Source organism: Eupeodes corollae, chromosome 2 (genome assembly GCF_945859685.1).
Source record: "Eupeodes corollae chromosome 2, idEupCoro1.1, whole genome shotgun sequence".
Classification (NCBI taxonomy): Eukaryota; Metazoa; Arthropoda; class Insecta; order Diptera; family Syrphidae; genus Eupeodes; species Eupeodes corollae.
This window is the reverse complement of record NC_079148.1, coordinates 46,136,427-46,157,955: the sequence shown is the minus strand read 5'-3', so window position 1 is coordinate 46,157,955 and position 21,529 is coordinate 46,136,427. Positions and strand designations below refer to the sequence as shown.

General features: G+C 35.0%; 3 protein-coding genes across 8 annotated transcripts; 1 reads left to right on the top strand and 2 right to left on the bottom strand.

The window, feature by feature from the left end:
* Positions 1-2,868: 2,868 nt before the first annotated feature.
* Positions 2,869-7,505, bottom strand: LOC129947269 (protein SLC31A2-like). 6 transcript variants are annotated; one of them, XM_056057777.1, is made up of 4 exons: positions 7,414-7,505; positions 6,578-6,761; positions 3,607-3,973; positions 2,869-3,543 (listed from the first exon to the last, which is right to left on the bottom strand). In XM_056057777.1, the coding sequence occupies exons 2-4, from the start codon at positions 6,719-6,721 to the stop codon at positions 3,356-3,358; spliced, it is 699 nt and encodes a 232-aa protein (XP_055913752.1). In that variant the 5' UTR covers positions 6,722-6,761; positions 7,414-7,505; the 3' UTR covers positions 2,869-3,355. The 6 variants fall into 6 exon arrangements, with proteins under 6 accessions (XP_055913752.1, XP_055913747.1, XP_055913749.1 ...); XM_056057772.1 differs by having other exon boundaries at positions 7,259-7,473; XM_056057774.1 differs by having other exon boundaries at positions 7,300-7,473.
* Positions 7,506-7,803: 298 nt separating this feature from the next.
* LOC129944894 (uncharacterized) lies at positions 7,804-8,641 on the top strand. The gene is made up of 3 exons (XM_056054555.1): positions 7,804-8,035; positions 8,094-8,317; positions 8,387-8,641. The coding sequence occupies exons 2-3, from the start codon at positions 8,159-8,161 to the stop codon at positions 8,639-8,641; spliced, it is 414 nt and encodes a 137-aa protein (XP_055910530.1). The 5' UTR covers positions 7,804-8,035; positions 8,094-8,158.
* An 8,837-nt stretch (positions 8,642-17,478) lies between these two features.
* On the bottom strand, positions 17,479-18,272 carry LOC129945872 (uncharacterized). The gene has a single exon (XM_056055821.1). It carries the CDS (start codon positions 18,056-18,058, stop codon positions 17,564-17,566), a length of 495 nt encoding a protein of 164 aa, XP_055911796.1. The 5' UTR covers positions 18,059-18,272; the 3' UTR covers positions 17,479-17,563.
* Between the last annotated feature and the right edge of the window lie 3,257 nt (positions 18,273-21,529).

Below are 21,529 nucleotides of genomic sequence, written 5' to 3'. Positions count from 1 at the left end.
ATTTTCTGTTATTATGAATAAAATATTTTAGTTTGTTATTGGAAGTTTAATGAAATATATTATAACGTTGATATTGAAGGCCTTTTTGTGTTATTTTGAGAGCACTGCTATTTTTATGAACACAACTGTAGGTGGGAGAGGAACTGGAGACAGCTAACTATAGACCGAGCTGGCTGGAGACGCATGTTGGTTGAGGCCCAGTTCCGCCCCGAACTGTAAGTAAGTAAGTATCATATGCAAAATATTGTTGGTAATTTTTTAACTTTTTAGACTAATTTAACTGACCAATTTTTTAACAAAACACGTAAACGTACAAACCTTTTAAGCAAAATAAATTGACAGACAGTATGGTAAGTTATCAGTGTGGACTCATCCCAGCCTCTTTTTTTCGTTTTTTTGTTTCCCAGTGCGTTGCAACAAAACAAACTATTTATAAATATTAGGTTAATTGGCATGTTTCATTTCTTTATAGTTATGAATATTTCATTATATACAAAAATTGTTCTCAATCTAAGTTCACAATTGTTAAAATTTGGTCAAATAGAGTTGTAAATTGCAACCCAATTTTTCAAGTGTATTTTAGTCTATCTTGACTTGAGAAGTTAATTCGAAATATTTGATTTTATGTCCGGATCTGATCTTGTTTATGGTCACATTGGGAAGGTTCAGGCAACATAAGGGACTTTATTTGCAGTCAACTTCATTCCTTGAACTTAAATTTTGACTAAGGCAACAAGTTAGTTTTCCAAGTGTCATGAATTTTAAATTCAGGGATGGAATCGGCTAAGGTGATTGTTGACTATCAATTTTTTTATAGTCAAATTTACTATCATTTTCATTCCGTCTGTGTAAGATGATTCAACTCAATTCAATTCGATTGAACAATTTCAGATTCAAATTGTCAAAATTCGTTGTTGCCTTGGTGAAATTTTGAATTGATGCTTATAAAATATATAAATAAAAGTTTCAAATTGGCTGATTTTGAATAAAATTCTTAATTTTCTTTCTTTTTTCGAATGTCGTTAGCTTTGTCGGTCACAGGAATGTGTTTTTTAAAAGAAACAAAGTGAACTAAGAAAATTTTCCAGTCGTTTGTGTAAGCGTCTGGTAGCTCTATTCGGAATAAACAAATTTGTTTGAAAACGACTATCACATTTTTTTGTGATAGCTTTTGACTATCACCTTATGTAGATCAAATTCGATCATTTTGATTGTCATTTATCAACAATCACCTAAGCCCCAGAACTTTACTTCACAAATATCTTCTTTTCAAAGCATTAAAACTACCAAAAACATTATTGTCTACAAAACACACCTCAAGCAAGCAACGATTTGTATTTTAAACAAATATTACTTATTTCTTTGTTAATTTGGCAAGGAATCCTTTTACAAAAATTATCAAATGGAGCTGTGCAGAAAATAAATACATCATAGAGTTATAAAGTTCAGCTTTCAGTTGAATGAAAAAACATGATCAAATGTAATTTTGACAGAAGTAGACGTGACTTGATAGTTAGGGAGATTTTTCTTGACTAATGTCGATTTCCATTGAACCACATGAAATAGACGGCCCGTCGCTACTAAAAATCAATATTTTTTGGTTTCAATAAAAGGAAAAAACGTATTAATATCTTATATATATGTATATATAAACAAGTTAGTAGTAAGTTGTTTTCGTCGAATTTCGTGTTGATTTCAGCGTAGGTATAGCAGCGGCGATAGCATTTCTTTTTCTTTCACCATCGGCAAGTAAAAAAGCTTCTAGGACATCATGTTCCACACCGTCTGGCCTTGCAAGTTGTTAAAATCGTTTAAATTAGCAAAAGTCATCTTTTTAACGTAGTTACTTGTTATGGCTTTAACATTTTACTAAATCGTTTAAACTTTTGCGCAGTCTTTTTAACATACCATAAAAACGATAAGCATTGAACCTCAGCACTTACGCACTTCCGTCCTGACCAAATGCTTCGTTTTTTGAAAAACCTTGAAGTGGCATACTTTGCTGTTAGCAGAGCAGCTGTCTTACGGCTGAGCCTGAGATGTTGCCGAAACTGAAACCAAAAGTAATAAGTGAGTATAGGTATGTATACTGTGATTATTCTAAAGAAAACAAAATATTATTCACCTCTTCGTCCGTACATCTTTCTACAACGTTTTCAAAATTTTTAATGGAATTTCTTTCATTCCTGGATAAAAATGCATTAGCTTGAACAATCGTCGAAGTCGTCCAATTGAAAATTGTCAGGATAGGAGCAAATCCAGCATTCTGTAGTCCATGTCCTGAAAATGAAATAATTATTCTTCAACCATCTCAAGTATTCAATATACATTTATAACTACCTGATCCTAAAAGCACAACAATAATATTGCCAAGAAATTAATCAAATTTTGTATTGTTTTCACAGAAAAAGCTGAATTCTCTTCAATTATTTTTTCCACAAACAATAATTTCATTTGACGTTTGCAAAACTGTCAAGTTTTTAGTATGTGTTAAAATGAGTATGAAAATCTGTGTAGATTCGTCTCAAAAGACGAATTCAAAACGAATCAATTCGTCGGGGAAAAACATCAATACTTTTCCGATTGGAAAATGTTTAAGAAACAAATATTGCCGACCCGTCGACGGCACATCAATATTTTGGTTCAATGGAAAACCACATAACTTTCCATTCCAGTTGCCTTAATTGGAAGTCAATTTTTTGGCCAATCAGATACTAGAAACTTGCCTTACTTTCAAGTCCCTTATGTCGCCTGAACCTGCCCATTTTCTCATATTTCGAAATACATCCATGGGACCTTTAAATTGCTTCTAATTTTGCTAAGGATTCTGTTACTTTATTGCTCTGAATTCTCAATAAAACAACCCAATAAAACTATTAGGGCTAGTATGCATTTATTTTAATATAGTTTTGTAAACAGAATATGAATATATTTTTGTATATAAAAAAATAACATTATATAATATGTAAATTGTATGTATATATAAAATCCATAGAGGGCGTTTCTTTTGAGCGAAAAACAATTAAGGCAAAACACAATAATAAATTTGGCTTTAAATTAAAACAAAAAAAAAACATTTTTGCGCGGGTATGTGGTTACTTGTTGCCTGCAACAACTTGTAAATGGTAATACGAATTTCTTAAGAAATATTTATATATCTTTATATTATTTGTTCTTTTTTACACACATCCTGAAATATTCTTATTTGGAATGTTTTTTTTTCTTTGTTCGTTTTCTTTGTTATACAACATTTAAAGTTAGATTAATATTACATAAAAATAGTTCATAATATATCATGAAAATACAAGCAATATAAATATGCACAAAGGTATTGTCATATTTTTGCATGTTAAAATCACAGTCGACACGTGTGGTGATTGTCAGTATCCTGTGCGCTAGTGCATGGATGAATTTCTACATCTGATGGAACATTTGAAACAGTTTCATAATTATTGGCACTATGGTTTCGGAAATTATGATTGTCAACTGGTGTTCTGGATCCTTGATCCTCAACATTTCTGGATATCGTGTTGGCAACTCCAGCTGATTAAAAAAGACACTGTTTATTTGAAATTCTACAAAAAAGGAAATAAGATTTTTATCTACCATCAGCACGATTCCTTTCCTCACACAATGCATTTGTTGTCCTGGCACGAATGTTTTCCATATTGATCTTCATCGATATGTGACCAAAAAGAAAATAGCCCAAACCCATACCGAAGACTATAGCTATGAACACATAAATATTGTACACCATAACTGCCAACATAAGCAAATAGCTGGTAACATTTTGAAATAGGAATACCAGTGCCTGAGCGAATATACTAAGCAGTTTTTTTGAATTGCAGTTTTCAGACGGATTTGATCGTGATCGTCTTCTTTCTAATAGAAGTAAATTTGTCGTTTCAGTAGCTGATGAGACCGATCTGAATCGTTCACGAGCAATCTTCGACTTTGAGTTTGTCTGGAAGACCTAGAAAAACAAAAAAGTAAATTAAAAAATAATATTTCGATGAAAAACATGAATTTATTTAAAGACAAACGAAAATGAAACTGTTATTTCTTTATTACTAGTTGTTTCTTTTAAACAGTAAACCTACATGATTTATTATTAGCTTCGTTTTGATTTTCTCTATCTAATGCAATACTCAGTTTTTACCCAAGCTGATCTGAAGGGCTTTAAAATGTCTTTTTTATAGTTTAAAAACGTTGACATTTTTTTTAACCATTGGGTTAATCAAAATGGTTAGAAAAACATACATAAAGGTCTTATTTCTGAATGATAAAATAGGAAACAAGACTAAGTAAATCGATGTACATTTTATTTGTAGTTAAAACAAGCAATTACATCCGAAGTAAACAGCGCAGTTGAAGTGGACCCGAGCTGGCCAAATCTACGTCGTTGTACAGCCCTTACAGCTCAATTTTCCACCTTCTTCTCCCCTCCCCTACTATGATCGACGTAGACCTTTTCTTGCGAAACGCCCCAAGGTGCTTTTATCCGCTTTTGTCATAGTCCATGCTTAGGGTTTATAGCACTTTTTGTTTTGTTTTGCCCTCATTAACCGTTAGCTCTGTATCAATGCTCACAAAAGAACCATTGACATGATGCTGGTTTCTTCCGATTATGTCAATGTCGTCGACGTATACTTGTAATTGGACAGGCTTTTTAAATATAGTGCCTCCAGGTTGACGTGGGAGCCCTGCAATATTCTTTCAAGGACTATTAGCCTTATTACGGTTGTCAAAGATCAATTAATTGACAATTGAAACATTTTGTCAATTAATTGATAAATTGGTATTATGGACGCGAGTTGATCATTTTTTTGATCCATTGTGAACAAAGATCAAAAATCTATTGTGAATAGTGCCTATTTACTTTTGACATTTCAATTTCATTTACAATTTTTTAACGGACTAGGACTGGCTTTTGTTTCGTGTGACGAATTTTGGTTGATTTGGATTTAAAATGTAAGTAGTTTGCAATAAATTAATAGTGTTATTCAATTTTAAGTGTTTTCTTTACGTAGGAGTAAAATTGTAAGCAACAAAAATCATCTCGCCAGATTGGTAGAACGGATGGAAGAGAAACCAGACTTCGCTAAGGGTGTTTATTCAAAGCCACTCATGAGTAAGAAGTGGGCAGAGATTGCGGTGGAACTAAACAGCTTAGGCCCACCAGAACGAGACTCAACCAAGTGGCAGAGGGTTAGTATTGTGTTGGATATAAATAAATTTATTAAAAATGTTTCTTAACGCAGGTATGGGCTGACCTTAAATGCAAAACCAAAAAAAAAAAAACTCAAAATAAAATTGAAATTGTGGCGACTGGTGGAGGGTCTGACAAACTTCACCGACTCACAGACGCAGAGGAAGCGATTAGTGCATAAATGCACTTCGACTCCTGTGTCGATCCAGCGGGCACAGAATTTGGCCTTAAATTGACAAGTTTCAGTGCAGATGATATCGAAATCACAGACTTACAGCAAGATGTCGAGGTGTCGCCAACATGACAGTGCATAACCGTGTCTAAAGTAAAGTTGTGTTCAACGTTTATGAAGCAGGGGGAATTCTAAACGGTCAACCTGCACAAACTGACGAGCTTGGCAGAAATGCCAAAAATTGACATGAATACAGTTTTCCACTATACATTTTTTTTTATATTTTACAGGATCGACTGTGGACTTTCCTGGTCTAAAGCGAAACTGTTAAGGACCAATCATATTGTTCGCAGTGGGCTTAAGACGTTGGCATACATATTAATTCGGCAGAGTTGAATTTGTATGCGGTTTAAGGAGACTGATTTCTCTATAGTTTTTTCAGTATCTGGCAGAAGTGGTCTTTCCATGATGTTTTCACTTTAGCCTTAGCGGTCTTCTGTTAGAAATTGTGCACTTGTGAATGTGAAAGTAGAAGAGTTATTATAAAACTTTTTGTATGCGACGGATTGACATCAAACTTAGCTGTGACTAGCATCAGTATCGTTTCATGGTGACTTCTACCTTTAATACAGTTGTTAAATTTAATAGCGCTGGTACAATCTATCTAAAGTCACAATAGACATGATTAGCAGAACAAAGCTAGCTGCGGTAACCTTTTGTCATTGCAGGAAACAGGCTAATTGTTTTATCTTCGGATTCAAAAGGTTCATCGGTCCATCCCATAAAGGATCGTAATAAAGCTATGATAGTGAAAGCAACGCAACAGGTGACGCCAACAAATTCCTCCTTATAACTAGAGGCGGCTTTATAGGGATAGAGCTGACAGTATAGGCATGTTGTTTAAGGCCATAGTCTATCCTAAATTGTAAGATACATTCGAAGTAAGGTTAATCCTAGATATATTTGTCGTTTTAACAAAACGACGGAAAAACCGAAGGGCGCTACAGCGATAGTTGAATTTTAAAGGGAGAAGTCTGAAGAATAACAATTGATATACTTTTTGTTATCATTATCAATTCAAATAGCTATTCCTTTAATGTGCGGTAAGATAATTTTCAGCTAATAAAGATTATGGATAGTCATAGCTTATCAAATAGTGTTCGAAGGTTTAATTTGTTATTAATTAAATTACCTACCTTAACAGCTTCATAGACAATTGATATAAGAATTAAAATTCCACAAAGTAATATCAAAGCAGGAACTCCAGTAATATCAAGTCCCGGAAAGAGGAACAATCCAACATCTGTGTCCCAGTGAAACGCCATCAAGTGATGATCCATTGCGTTTCAGATGAACTTTATCTCAATTTTGTATACAGTGCTAGAAGACAAACAAATTTGTTTATATTTCTTTTCCTTAAATGTCGACGCAACGCCAACTTCATAAGATTAAAATGATCCAAGTTTTGAGTTTAATACAATAATACCTTAAGCGATTTAACTTTTACTTAAATTATGTAATAGCATCGAGCTTAACAAAATCATAATAAAAATAAATTCCAAGTAAATGCATCGGATGTCTCACAAAACAGGTAAGTTTACCATTTTCGTGACACCGCGCGGAATGCTGTGTAAATCCCCCTTGTTTTGTTTAAATTGAAAGTATCTACAATTTGAAAAGTAAAATCTATTTGGCCCGTCAGGTACAGGTTAACAGGTTTTATTAAGTTGACTGAGCTTTAAGCTTAGATTATGTGTTTTATTACAACAAACAAATTGAAATAACATTAAATCAAGACCCCGAGAGTTGGTGAGGAGGCAGGCAATTATGCTAGAGGGAGGTGTATTGTGTAATCTATAATTCAATTTATTCCTAACCAAATTAACTTCAGCTTATCAAAATGAATTCACATCATTACACTTTGTTCTTTATCCGTAAACATTTTCCATAGGGTTATTTATTAAATAAAAAAGGGAACACAAATTGAATTCAGTTCGAAAAAGAGCAAATTTATGTGAAGAATGTTTATTACTCGAATCCAATCCAAATGTCGATTCCGTCCGATATCCCGATAGACAAATCTTGCTTGACCGAGACCGACCGAAGAAGATACGCCAATCACAGCTGATGCTAGAAAGAGAGAAAAATACAAGAATCTGATAAGAGCAAAAATGGAATAGCTTTGTTTGTTTGGATAATAAGTCAGGGATGTTATTTGGATTCTTATCAAATTTACTAGTAAAAAGCTAAATTACAATTAGAGGCTTTTATAGCCATTTCATACCAAATCCAAAACACAGACAGTCTTATTTAATAGGATTTGCTAAACAGATGAATAGTTATACAGTGCATAAGGATTTATGTAGACTCTATGTAACAAACAAAATATAGAAATTTGTGTTGTGCTTTTGTTGTGCAAAAATGGAATCGAGAACAAAAAGGTCTCGTACCCCGAATTGGGATTCGTCCGATCCAGTAAGTAATATCAGCGGTAAGAACCTTTGAATGAATTCAACAAAACTTCTTACTTTTCTTTTAGATTCTTTTCTTTTCGATAGCTTATAGAAGACAAAATTAAAATTATAGAAAATAAAAATGTTGACACCAACACATCCCTCATGAAAAGGAGACGCCTGGCGTGAAATAACCGATAGGTATGTACAAATATAGATAATCTTTGTTTTTTACCAATTTGTTTGCAATAATTTTCAGTTTCAACAGTTTAAGCGCAACGATGAGAAACATCTCAAATTCAGGCTCAATGGCGAGGAACTAAAATGAAGGCCAAAGCAGAGATGTCGGCCTTCCAAAGAAACCTGAGAGCAACAGGTGGTGGACCACCTCCCAAGTCACCTGAGCTTGAGCACATCAAATTGATGGCACTTATCCCCCATGAATTTGAGGTGGATACAAATGATTTTGATTGCGATACTGGGGTTTGTAACACACGATACGTGCTTATGCTTTATATAATTGTAACAAATCATTTTTTTCTATCGGAGTAGATGATAAAAGAAAACGTAACTTCTTTTAAGACACTGGTTGTAGACGATGAATATGAAGTTTTTTTTGTAGAGGATGAATCGCCAAGGAAATATGTATCATCAACTTTTTCTTCACCAAAAATACATGCTCCATCACCACCAATACCATCACCAAAACCGCAATCACCTTCACCTCCACCTTTGGATACTTTTTCTGAAAAGAACTCAGCATCATTTAAACGGAAAGTAGCACATTACATGCATTCCTCTTCGTAATTGAATAATATTATTTTTTTTCTTTATCAGATTAACTGCAAAGATGGCGGACTCCTCAAAAAAGAATTGTTTGAGTTCGCTATGGCACTAAGTAAAAATGAAAAGCATAATAATTAATAATGGAAAAACATTAAATATGGAACATTAGGAAAGGGAGAAAATGCTTGAGATGGAAAGGAGGCATAAAGAAGAAATACACCAGATCGAAATGAGAAACTTGGAAGAGCACTTTTCTCTGTAGTGATGTTTTTGTATTCCTTTGAGATTTTTAGCTATTAGTTAATATTCATACCATTAATTCCGTCCATTTTCATTCACTCTGATTATGATGAATTTGTTTTTTATAAGTGTTCTTTTTGTTTCATGTTTTTCTTTAGTTTTGTAAGTGACGTTAATTTTTTGAATAGTTTCAAGTTTCTTTTATGTTTCCCAATAAAAATATATGTTGGAAATAAAACCCAGAATTTGTATTACTTATAATAATGAGCTTTAATTCAGAGTATATTTTAATATAAAAGAGTATGTTAAGTAATTTTAGATAATAAGAACAAAAAATAAAAGTGATGTTAAATTAAGAAGGTGACGACAGCGACTGACTCAATCGACTTCAGTTAGTCAGAAGCAAAGTTTTTGTTGTTAAGAATCAATGTTAAGTCATACGATGTGGATTAAGAAAGGGATTAACTGGCTATCAGCTTCTTCATCTACTGTCAGGGTTGACCGACCCATGTGTCGCGCCCAACATTCGGCCATCCTCTTTCAACCGTCTCGGCTTGATGATAAGTTCCAAGGCTTTATGAATTCAGCTACAGTTGTTGTATGTTTTGGTCCTTCACCATCTCCTATGCGCTCCACAGAATAACGGTCTCTGCCATCAGAGCTAATGATTTTGTATGGACCTAGAAATAATGATTTTAATTTGTTACCGGGCCCAAATTGGGTTCGTTTTATAGCGACAATATCATTAGCCACAAATAGATTTGCCTTCTTTCTCCTCAAGTTGTATGTTTTTTTCATTTCATCTTGAACTTTACCTATTTGAGCTTTGGCTGCAGCTCTTACTTCCTGCCTGCTTTTCTCGAACTCCGTAACTAGCTCCTGGTGAAGAGTCTCTAGTAAAGTTATATCTTCTTTTTGTCGCATTTTAACTCCAACCAGTACTTCAAACGGGGACATGTTTATGGATCTTTGAATAGTTGAATTCAGAACTCGTTGCACCTTCTCTATGTGCTTATACCAGTGGTCAGCCTTCTTCTCGGAAAGTTTCTTCAACATTGGGATGACAATTTGATGAATTCTTTCCACCTGTCCATTCGAACGTGGTACGCCAGTGGTTATTAGGTGGTGTTTAATGCCTTCAGAATCACAAAATTCTTTAAAAGCTTGTGAGGTGAACGCTGCTCCTCGATCCGTCACAATTGTAGCAGGATTCCCGAAAACCATCTGCTGAGTTTTTAATTTGCTTAGCACTTCCGCTGCGTTTGTTGTTTTTGTAGGATACAGCCAAACAAATTTCGAAAACCCATCGATTACTGCAAATATGTATTTGTATTGTTTACTTGTTGCTGTCATTGGCCCCAAATGGTCAACATGGTAAACTGACAGAGGTGCATCTCCTTTCTCGACTGGGTTCAATAACCCCTCTTTTTTACCTCGCTTGCGCTCTGAAAGAATACAAGGCACACAAGAATTAACGCAACGTAAAATTTTGTCATGTACATTTTTTATATAAAATTCTCTATTGAGAATATCTTCTACTTTTTTTGAGCCGATGTGTCCATTCTCATGAACGTTTCGAATAATTTCCGATTGTAAACTTTCAGGGATGACCAACAAAACCTCTCCTCTGACCTGCTTATACAAAACTTGATTTTTTAGAACATACCCATCGTAATCTGGCTGCGACTGAAGAACAGTTTTTATCGCCTTTATTGTTTCATCTGAATTCTGGGACTCTTGAATAACTTTTGTCAATGTCGTCTCAGCATACATTACCGGATTTCTAGAAAGTGCATCGACATGCTTCATTCTAACTCCGCTCCGATGCTCCACAGTGTAGTCGAAATCCTCGAGAAACATTGCCCACCTAGCAATTTTCGGGGACAGTTCTTTTTTCTGCAAAGTTTTAGTGAACGCCTCACAGTCTGTCACCAACTTAAACTTTGTGCCCAGCAAATAAACTCTGAATTTTGTCACCGCATATATAACAGCCAAAATCTCAAGCTCGAAACTGCAATAGTTTCTCTCGGTAGGTGATGTTTTCTTACTCATGAAGTGAACAGGATGCAAAGATTCCTCATGTGGCTTTCTCTGCAACAAAATAGCTCCAAAACCGTCAATACATGCGTCTGTGTGGAGCTCAGTCAATGAATTGTGATCAAAGATTCGTAGTATGGGATTGGAAGAGAGAAGTCCTTTCAGTTGGTTCATTGCTTGCCGTTGTTCATTCCCAAAATAGAAAGGCGACTTTCTCCGGAGCATATCTGTAAGTGGTTTAGCAATTAATGAATATTTTTGTATAAATTTTCTAAAGAATCCACTAAGTCCCAAAAAGCTTTGAATCTGCTTGAGATTAGTTGGTTCTGGGAAATTTTGAACAGCTACAACCTTAGTGGGGGATGGTTGGATCTTACCATCCTCTATAACATGGCCCAGAAATTCAATGCGGCTTTCCAAAAAACTACACTTTTTCCAGTTTATTTGTAGGCCGTTTTCTTCTGCCGTCTGCAAAACCAATTTCAAGTTCCGCATACCCTCTGCTCTATCCTTACCTTTAATCACAAAATCATCGACAAAGATTACCACAATTTTTATTGCCAACAGTTCCTTGAAAACGTTTTTAATGAATCGCTTGAAAGTTGCAGGCGAGATGCACAAACCAAATGGTGTTCGTACAAACTCGTATAAATCATTTCCGGTAGCAAAAGCTGTATATTTTCGCGACTCCTTTGCAACGGGAACATGGAAAAATCCATTGCGAAGGTCCAGAGTTGAAAATACCGATGAATCTGCACATTGATCTAGCTGCTCTTCAATCAAATCCATAGGGAAACGATCCTTAACGATTTTTTTGTTGAGTCTCCTGTAGTCAATACAGACGCGCATGCTTCCGTCTTTTTTTTTTACCATCACTACTGGGCTCGCATATTCGGAAGTACTAGGAACAATAATACCATTAGCAAGCCATTCATTTACCTGTTTCTCCAACTCGGCCGACTCCTTCGGTGCCAATCTTCGTGGTCTTGAATAGACTGGAATTTCATCGGTAAGTATAATTTTGGTTTCTATTGGTGTCTGGACGTTTTTTCTCGGTTTGTAGTTCCTAATAAGATTACTAATTTCAGCTCTTTCAGATATATTTAGTTCTCCATTTAGTTCCATTTCGTCGACATAGGTTATGTTCATTATTTCATGCACCGCCTTGTCTATGCCATCTTCATTTTTCGGAACCCATTTTGAAATTATTATTCCCTCGGGGCTTACTTGTAAGACTGCGTTTTCAAGAAGTTCTCGTCCGACGATAGTTTTAACTTGAGACGCTCCATCTGGAATAACATAAAACTTGGAAAAAAATGTGTGAGAATCAATTTTAATTTGTATCTCTATAAAACCGAGTGGAACTATTTCCTTCCCACCAAGACCAATAAGAGTTTTACAGGTCGGATTGAGTTGTGGCTTTTCTAAAATGAGATAAACTTCATTGGTTAGAATATTTAAAGAGCTACCAGTGTCAATCAAAGCCTCAAAGTTTTTATCATTTATAGACACCATTTTGTGAAAATTGTCCCCATCACGAACAGCACTTGAATAACTTTGTTGCTCTTTTGCAATTACCTGCTTGTTTCCCGATGTAGTGTCTTCAGTATTAGCAACACATTTTGAAGCAAAATGGCCTCTAACCCCACATTTCCAGCACCTACCTCGTGGTCGTCCATCCTTCCCCTCATCTGCTTTTTTGTCCTTCGTGTCTGATGAATGGCTGCCATTAAATAAACCACCACCACGATCAAATTTCTTACCGCTTGCTCCACTAGTACCACTGCGATTCGATTTCATTTTTTCAAAGCAGTCCAATTTAATCTTGAATTCCTTAAAATTGGATGCCCCATATAAAACCATTTTGTGTAATTCATCACCCGCTATTCCATTGATCACGTAATGGATTACTGATCCCTGATCCATCTCAATATTGCTACCCATCTCCTGCATAGTATATAGATACTGCCTGTAGCTCTCCGTAGGAAGTTTTTTTCTTTTCTGCATCGCAGCGTGGATCTCAGCAGCAGATTTTTTCTCCTCAAACTCCTCCATCAAGCGAATTTTTAATATCGTCCAGGAACGTATGCCATGTAACGAGCTGGCGAAAGCTCTTGCGGAGCCCTTTAACAACCTTTTGGCATACACCAACATTTGTAGCTTGCTCCACTCTAAAATGCCGGCCATCTCCTCGAATTCATTGCACCACCTGGAAATTTTAAGATTATCATCGCCTGAAAATGCCTGTACAGTCTGCTCGATGTCTTGAAAGGAAAAATGACTCCCATGTGCTTTTGGTATGGATGGAAATGATTCCTCAACATTCGTCTTCTGAATGTTCTCTCGGTAACCATGTTCTTCTGATTTGTTAGCCACTTGTTTCCCATCAAGCTCTCCGCCAACAGCACCATCGTTTCCATCTGCTTCTTTGTTCTGAGTAAGAACATCTGAGCTATCATCTTCGTCGATGTTTTCCATTCCACCAAGCAAATGCTTCCTCAGCTTATTCAATAAAACTGGTCGTATTCCTTTTGAACATATTTTATAGGTCTCTAGCAGAGCGCGAAGATCTTCAAGTGAAAGCTTGTCCGCCTTGCTCATAACTTTATCTGCAGCTTCCATATCCAACGTTGTATTCTGCAGCAATCAATGCACTCAGATCTCTCAACGTATGTATAATATGTGACAACCCGCAACAACAGCAACTCCAGTAAACGGCAACAACAGCTCTGACTCTTTAATAATATATAAAGGAATATTCTGATTAATTTAATTGCTCGGTTTGTATCGCCACCTTCAAATTTAATTAATAAAGCAATTGGTTGAGCCCCCAATTATGTTGGAAATAAAACCCAGAATTTGTATTACTTATAATAATGAGCTTTAATTCAGAGTATATTTTAATATAAAAAAGTATGTTAAGTAATTTTAGATAATAAGAACAAAAAATAAAAGTGATGTTAAATTAAGAAGGTGACGACAGCGACTGACTCAATCGACTTCAGTTAGTCAGAAGCAAAGTTTTTGTTGTTAAGAATCAATGTTAAGTCATACGATGTGGATTAAGAAAGGGATTAACTGGCTATCAGCTTCTTCATCTACTGTCAGGGTTGACCGACCCATGTGTCGCGCCCAACATATATTTGAAAGACACATAAGAAAATTAATAATTGCGAGTATAAAAGTATTGTTCAATAAATACACGCCGTGTGAGATTTTGGTTGCTTTCTTCCTGTTGCGATCTTTCTGGATTTTCAGTTGAATCTGCTTGATTGTCATCGTTCACATCATCACCTATTTAAACAAAAAATATTATTAAGGTTTTTAATTTTATTTAATATACCTGTGGGTGGAAGAACATCCTGCAAATCAATTGCCAAGTTATGAAGAACTGCTAAGACTATAATAGTTGTTTTGGAATTTTCTAAGGAGCACCTCTTACCTGATAACAAAATGTGGAATCTTTGCTTCCAGACGCCAAAGCATCTTTCCACCGTGTTACGAGTAGTTCAGGATCCGTTCGAGGATTCAAAACGGGGGTAAAGAGGATGTTAGTAGTACAAGGGTACCCACCATCCCCAAGCAGACGACCATTGAACTCAGCATCATCCAATCGGTTTTTGATTCTGCTTTCCCTAATAATTCGTGAGTCATGAGTGCTGCCTCTCCAGCGCCAAACAATGTCATTAATTTTAAGGGATGCGCCGCACACTACTTGCGTATTCAGCGAGTAGTACCCTTTTCTGTTAATATAGTACTGCATGATGGGCCACCTACTTTTGGGATCCTTATATGGGTACAGTCAATTGCCCCAACCACCTTTGGAAACTCCGGTATTTGAGAGAACTTGTTCATAGTTCTTATCTGGTCCGAACACGCGATTTTAATTATTAAAATCGTTAATAAATGAGCTAAATTGGAAAGGCATTATTGTTTTCTTTTAAATTTAAATATTGGAGAGAAATCAAAATGACATTTACGAAATAATAACAACAATAATTTCCTTATTTAGGAGGCTCTATTCAACCTCAAAACGCGTTTAGTTTATTATGGGATTATGCAAAGTTGCATAAATAGCATTTTTGCGTTTAGAGGCATTATAGAGATTACATAACTTTATGTAGGCTCTATACAGCGTTTTTAAATAAGACTGAGAGTTTTCAGAGAAAAGTTTTCGAAAACTGGAAATTCCTTCACACTGAACATTTACACGTTTTCGTTTGACAATTCAATGTTTGATTTTGTTAAACTTTTTTTTCATTAACTCAAGCTTCAACGTTGTTTTTTTTTGCAAATCCTGGAACTTCAAAACAAAAAAAAATGCTTTAATTTATACAATTGAAAATCAAAATCGACAATATGTGGAACAAGGAAAGCTTGTTATAACAATTCAATTAAAAGAAAAATACTAAATATTTTCTGCAGGTTCGTAAGATCACTTTTCCGGAACGTAAAATGTTGGCAAAAAGTGATGAGTATTTTAAACAATATATTAGTATGAGCCCCAGAACTTTTGATATACCTACTTTGGAAAGAAGTAAATATCTGGAAATGCATTACAAGCTCCATTTACGGAGTATGACCATCATCTTGGTATTGGGTTGAAGAGTACCTGCTTGAGTCACCATAACATTGAAATTTCAAATAGATATGATATTGTAGCATGTAGGCACATTGTGATTTTTTTATTTGTTTATTTAAAACTTTATCTGAAGGATAAGACTTTATTTAAATTAAAACCTCTGGAGTTGTGGAAAAGAATTTAAAATATCACATTAAAATATTTCTTTTGATAGCAGAGCAGTGAATGGGCAGGTTCAGACGACATAAGGGACTTTATTTTCAGTCAACTGCTTTCTTTGAACGTAAATTTTGACCAAGTCAACTACTTAGTTGGTAATGTGTCATAAACTTTAGATGCGGAACTAACCTCTGTTTTCAGTTGATCGTGCAAGAACTTCTTAAAACGTAATTGTATGCAAAAAACTTCTTAGAAAAGCTAGAAGTTTATCTAGAATTGTGCACAAAATAAAATAAATTACAGAGTTGTGAAGTTCAACTTTTAGTTTATTGAACAATCATAATTAGCCATCATTTTGACATAAGTGGAGTTGACTTGATAGTTAGGAAGATTTTTCTTGACTAACTTTCCAGACAACTTTTCAATAAAGTTGCCTTCATTGAGAGGCAAATTTTTGCAGCTGGCCAATCAGATACTAAAAACACACTTCACTTTAAAGTCCCCTATGTTGCCTGAATCTGCCCAAACTGAAAGGTTTGTTTGTTTAGGTCATCTTTGAATTGCTATTAGTTTTCGACATATTTTATATAAAATTTATTGTTTACTTGTGACTTACGAATAACTTATTGGAAAACTTAAGTTTTCGATGTATGTTGGTTTCGGCCAAAACCCGATTACCCTATAATCGGTTTTGGGTTTAGTGTAAAAAACCTCTTGTCTCACCTCCTTTTATCGTTATTTTAACGGTGTATGCAATAGAAAAATAGCCAGTTGTATTCCTCCCCTTAAACATTTCAACCGTAATACTCGCGCTTCTATTATTGCTCATCACTATACCCTCGAGCCCAACTGCGGTCGTACTGTCAAGTACCGAGATTCGTTATTTAGCCGTACTACGAGAATGTGGAATGCCTTGCCACACTGTCTTTCCCAATCATTGCAATATTAAGGAATTCAAAACCAATGTGCACCGATGCCTCCTTTCAACCCCTTTCTCCCTTTTCTAGTGGTGACACTATGTCTACATAATAAAGGTAGAGTGTGCGCTTATTATAAAAATAATCAATCCCTATATGCACGAATATCAATTTATAACTTTAGAGATTTTTAAATCTCTTAACAAAACTTTTCATCCTAAAAATATGTACCTCCATAAATCAGGAAAAAATTAGCTGAATAAAATTTTAATCCAATCATTTATAGCAAAACTTTCGTCTAATATTACAAACTCGATAAATAATTCAGTTTTGCTATCGACTTGGTTCTTGAGTTGGTTTTTTGCTAGCGAAAAACAGCAATAGGTAATATAGTCTTGTAGTACTGAAAAAAATGTATAATAAAATGATTATTTCTTTCCTTATATCGAGAAAATTATAAGTAAAAACTTATCAAAAGAACTGAATTGCGGACAATATTAGCAACAACTAATTAATAAAAAAAAACATGTCACCAGCATTTAAATAACTCTTCCATACTATGTTATACATAGGTACAATATAAAAATACTTTAATCCTAAGAATCTTACTCGAATGAAATTTGTTGTAGGTATATGGTTATTATATTTTTACAATATAGGAGGATACTTTGTATAACGTCATGGAATACTAAAGACAACCTTTTTAGCTAACATTCAATATAACTTAACTTTATTAATCTGCAGATAGCATCGCCTCACGCTTAACATTTTTATGATTTCAAACTGTTATCAATTGATAGTTTTAGATTGAGTAATTGCTTTTAAAATTCTCGTTAGGTACGTATAGGAAGATCCAAGAATCATAAACAAGGCACTACTTACATTCTTATTTCTTTAGTCCAAAATAGTAAAAAAAATATTCATTATGTAATCATTCAATTTTAATTTTTATTAAAATTAAAATCGTTTATATGCACAAAGTTCAAATAATGATGCTTTATTTAACGTTTAGTTTTTAAGTAACTCGCCCTTCTCGTTGACTACAATTTTGCGAATGTATTCGCCTTTTTCGGCAATAACTTGATTAACACTCTTCCCCTTGCAATTGGCAAACCATCCCAGGTTATCCACTATCAAGTGAGTTGTGGAGCAACCATCACATTGGAGAATCACAACCCCATTGTTGTATGCAGCTTCGGAAACTATTTTCAAGTTTCTTGTATTGCAGATCTTACAACGATAAGCAATCTCCAATTTTCGGTCTAGTTGTTTGACATTCTTCAGAAAAGAAGATTCACTGCCAATTCCAAATTGAGTTTTTTTCAGAAGGGAAGTGCCGAGTAGTTCCTTGGGAAGAAAACTATTGTTGACAGTGGCTGTAGCTGCGGTGCTAACATGACTGGCAGGAGTCGTATTGGAGTCCAAGGGAATATTGTTGAAGAGGCTGTTTTGCCTCAGGGCAGCTAGAGTCCGAGCACCAAATATTTGACGAAGAGTATTCATGTTTACTTAAAGTGATATCACAACATTCTATAATAAGAAAACCTTCAATTTTGCGTATATACAAACTTAAGTTGAGGTTAGTTTAAATTGTTTTTGTCGCCTTAGTAAAGCAAAGCAAAAGCAACAGAAAATAAAAATAAAGATTTGTAGGTTTTTGCACTCAACTTATTGATGAGGCGAGCGGTGGTGGTCGTGTGAGGATTCACAAAACGTCACTTTCAAGTTATGGATATGTTTGTTTATTTTATTTGAAGGCTTTTTGTCGATCTGTTCAATTAAAAAACGAAAACAATCTCTGGCCTCTGGCGGTGTAGGTTCGTTTAGCATGGTGAAAATGTGATAGAAAATAGTGTTTTGAAGTTAAACTGAAAAATACATTTCACAGACGGTGTAAAACTAGTGCCTATTTACTTACATCTCTTAACCAAACATGTGTGCGAGTAATGTCAGTTATTTTGATAAAGCGATTTAAGTCGAATCCGAACGGCTTATTTGAGAAAGCACTTTTCATTACAAGAACCACTCTTGTGAAATTTGTCAATTCATCGCAAGAGGCAGTACACATGAAAAAAAACGGTACATGACTGTTTACCTCCGCCGGTTTACCTCTGCCAGTTTACCACCGCCAGTTTACCTCTGCCAGTTTACCTCCGCCAGTTTACCTCTGCCAGTTTACCTCTGGACAGTTTACCACCGCCGGTTTACCTCTGGACGGTTTACCTCCAGAGCAGGTAAGGTAGTTTGAAATGTGGCTTATTTTGCTCACAGGGTGCTTCTTAATTAATGCAAAGGCCGATATTTCTGCTTTTTCGTGTTTTATTTTATAGTGTCATTCAGCCGTGATATTATTTATTTTTAAATACTCTTACTCATGAATGTTTTTATGGCCAATTTCTCGTTTTTTCTATTGAAGAAAGAGACATTTGAGCTTTGTTTGATTAAGTCGTTCAAGTTTTGAATGGTTTTTTTGATTGGTAACCCAGAGAAGAAATGCTATTGAGACTAGATGCATCAATGAAGAAAATATATTACTGTGTAACTATAAATGTGTCCTATTCTTTGTCTTATGAAAGAAAAGAGTAGATATACTGTTCAAGACAAACATATGATATATTATTCTGAGCGTCTGGAAGTATTCTACTAACCCCGTCACACTTTAAAGAATCATTCGACTGAAATGCACTAATACGTGCATATACCAAAGAAACTATTTACTTGAATGTGGGTGCAGTTACGTGTATCATAGTAGGGACGTTTTTTATGGGTTTAAACAACTAATACATTTTCGCAATCAATGTATGAAAGAGAAAACTAGTGAAACTGAGATGTAAGGTGGTCCTCGCGGCCTTATTTTGAGTAAAGGTTAGCATCCCGGATTCCTTGAAGGAAGGATTCCTTAAAATGGACTTGAATTACTTCATTATAAAGGTTTTGTTCTAAAAAATATCAAATTATATTAAATATCGAAACAATTTACAAAAAACTTACTCTTAAAATCCCAAACGAATTGTTTTATTTTGTAAAATTTAAAGCTGGGAACTAACTTTTTTTAGAAGATACGCTGCATTTCCTAAAAACATTTTTGTCCTGAAAATGATTGAATTCTGTTAAATATTCAAACAAAACAAAAAAAATACAAAAACTTGCTTAAATATCATATTTTGATTTGAAAAATTGCACTGTGGAAGTGTCATAATTCATTTCATAAAGAATGAAAGAAAATTAAAAACAACACGAAACTAAATGTCCAAAGTTTTCTATTAGAAGGTATAATAAATAATAATAATAATAAATAATAAACTACCTTACCTGCTCTGGAGGTAAACCGTCCAGAGGTAAACCGGCGGTGGTAAACTGTCCAGAGGTAAACTGGCAGAGGTAAACCGGCGGTGGTAAACTGGCAGAGGTAAACCGGCGGTGGTAAACTGGCAGAGGTAAACCGGCGGAGGTGAACTGTCCTGCTTCGGAAAAAAAACTTTAGGTGGCAAAGACATTGACTGAACCCAAGACCTCTGGCATGACAGTCCAACGATTTAACTATGATGCCATGGGTAATTAGGGTTTCAATATTAAGCTTTTGTTAAATCCGTCAAAGAAAAATTATTTTATTCAGATAACGAAATGTAAACAAACTAGTGAAACTAGTCTTAAAAAATTTGTAAATAACTAAGGGTCAGATTGAATTGGAGTTTTTTGAATGGATTTTGAATCCAATTTTTAATAAAATTCAATTTCAAATAATGTTAACTGAGCCTAAACTTCCAATTTGGGCAAATAAAAGAAAGTATTCATGACAGAGTCATAACTAAGTAGTATATAAAATTAGACATCATCTGTATTTATAAAAAAACACATCTAATTAGTAAGCTTCTATTCATTGGGTCTTACCAATAATAAATCGTTTAACATAGTATGCATTACGTTTAATCAAACATACCAGACAGAGCCAAATGGTCCGGAGCCGATCCAAAATCGACTGTGTGTGGGGTAAGTGAGATGGCTCGATTTAGCTAGGTCGATCCTTTAGAATTTTCAGTAAATAAAAAATCGATGAGTCCGAGCTAACGAACTAAGGCTCTGTTCTGCCGTATATGGGTAGTCAACAAGCCAAGTCGTTCTGTCTGTTTACACAATCTTAGCCTGCCATTTCAAAACTGTCCAACTACCCGCAGTCTTACTCATACAATAATTAAGAAAATAAATCTTTAATGTCTGTTTCATTTTTTAACTGTTTTCCAAGTTTTTCTACTTACAAATTTTGTAATTTCAACATATTTTTCTGATTAAATAAATGGATATTTGAATTAGTTTTATAGAACCTTGGTAGGGAGCATGCACCAACTCATCTGCAAAATATAGTCGGAAGAAACCATACCCGATGAGTGGAATTTCAGCATACTGTGCTCGATACATAAGAAACTCTCTAAATTGCCCCAAATACAGACGCATCAGTCTCCTTAACATTGCATATAAGATCCTCTCTGCCGTATTATGTGAACGTGTAAAGCCGTTCGTCAACAACCTGATTGGTCCTTATCAGACTTATCAGACTTCAGACCAGGAAATTCCACAATCGACCAAATATTCACACTACAGCAGATCTTGAAAAAAATCCAGGAGCTTCAAATCAATACCCACCATCTCTTTATCGATTTTAAAGCCGCGTATGACAGCATCTATAGGGAAGAGCTCTACAGAGCAATACCTAGTGTTGGCATCCCTGTCAAACTTATTCGTTTGTGCAAAATGACGATGGAGAATGCATGCCGCTCTATCAAGGTCGGAAAAGATCTCACCGATGCAACATCGTTCTGGAAAGAATTGTGCAAAACTCAACCGTCAACACTAAAGGCACAATCTTCCAAAGGTCCATCCAATTACTCGGATACGCAGATGATATTGACATTATTGGAAGATCAAAGCGTGATGTCAGTGGAGCGTTTTTGAGCATTGCGACGGAAGCGAAGAAGA

Bases quoted from the DNA above. Each gene is read 5' to 3' on its own strand.
- LOC129947269 (XM_056057777.1), bottom strand. From the start codon at position 6,721: ATGGATCATCACTTGATGGCGTTTCACTGGGACACAGATGTTGGATTG. The intron at 3,974-6,577 runs GTAGGTAATTTA...TTGTTTTTCTAG, and splicing joins TTGTCTATGAAGCTGTTAAG to GTCTTCCAGACAAACTCAAA. The intron at 3,544-3,606 runs GTAGATAAAAAT...TTTTTTAATCAG, and splicing joins GGAAAGGAATCGTGCTGATG to CTGGAGTTGCCAACACGATA.
- LOC129944894 (XM_056054555.1), top strand. From the start codon at position 8,159: ATGAAGGCCAAAGCAGAGATGTCGGCCTTCCAAAGAAACCTGAGAGCA. The intron at 8,318-8,386 runs GTTTGTAACACA...CTATCGGAGTAG, and splicing joins ATTTTGATTGCGATACTGGG to ATGATAAAAGAAAACGTAAC.
- LOC129945872 (XM_056055821.1), bottom strand. From the start codon at position 18,058: ATGAATACTCTTCGTCAAATATTTGGTGCTCGGACTCTAGCTGCCCTG.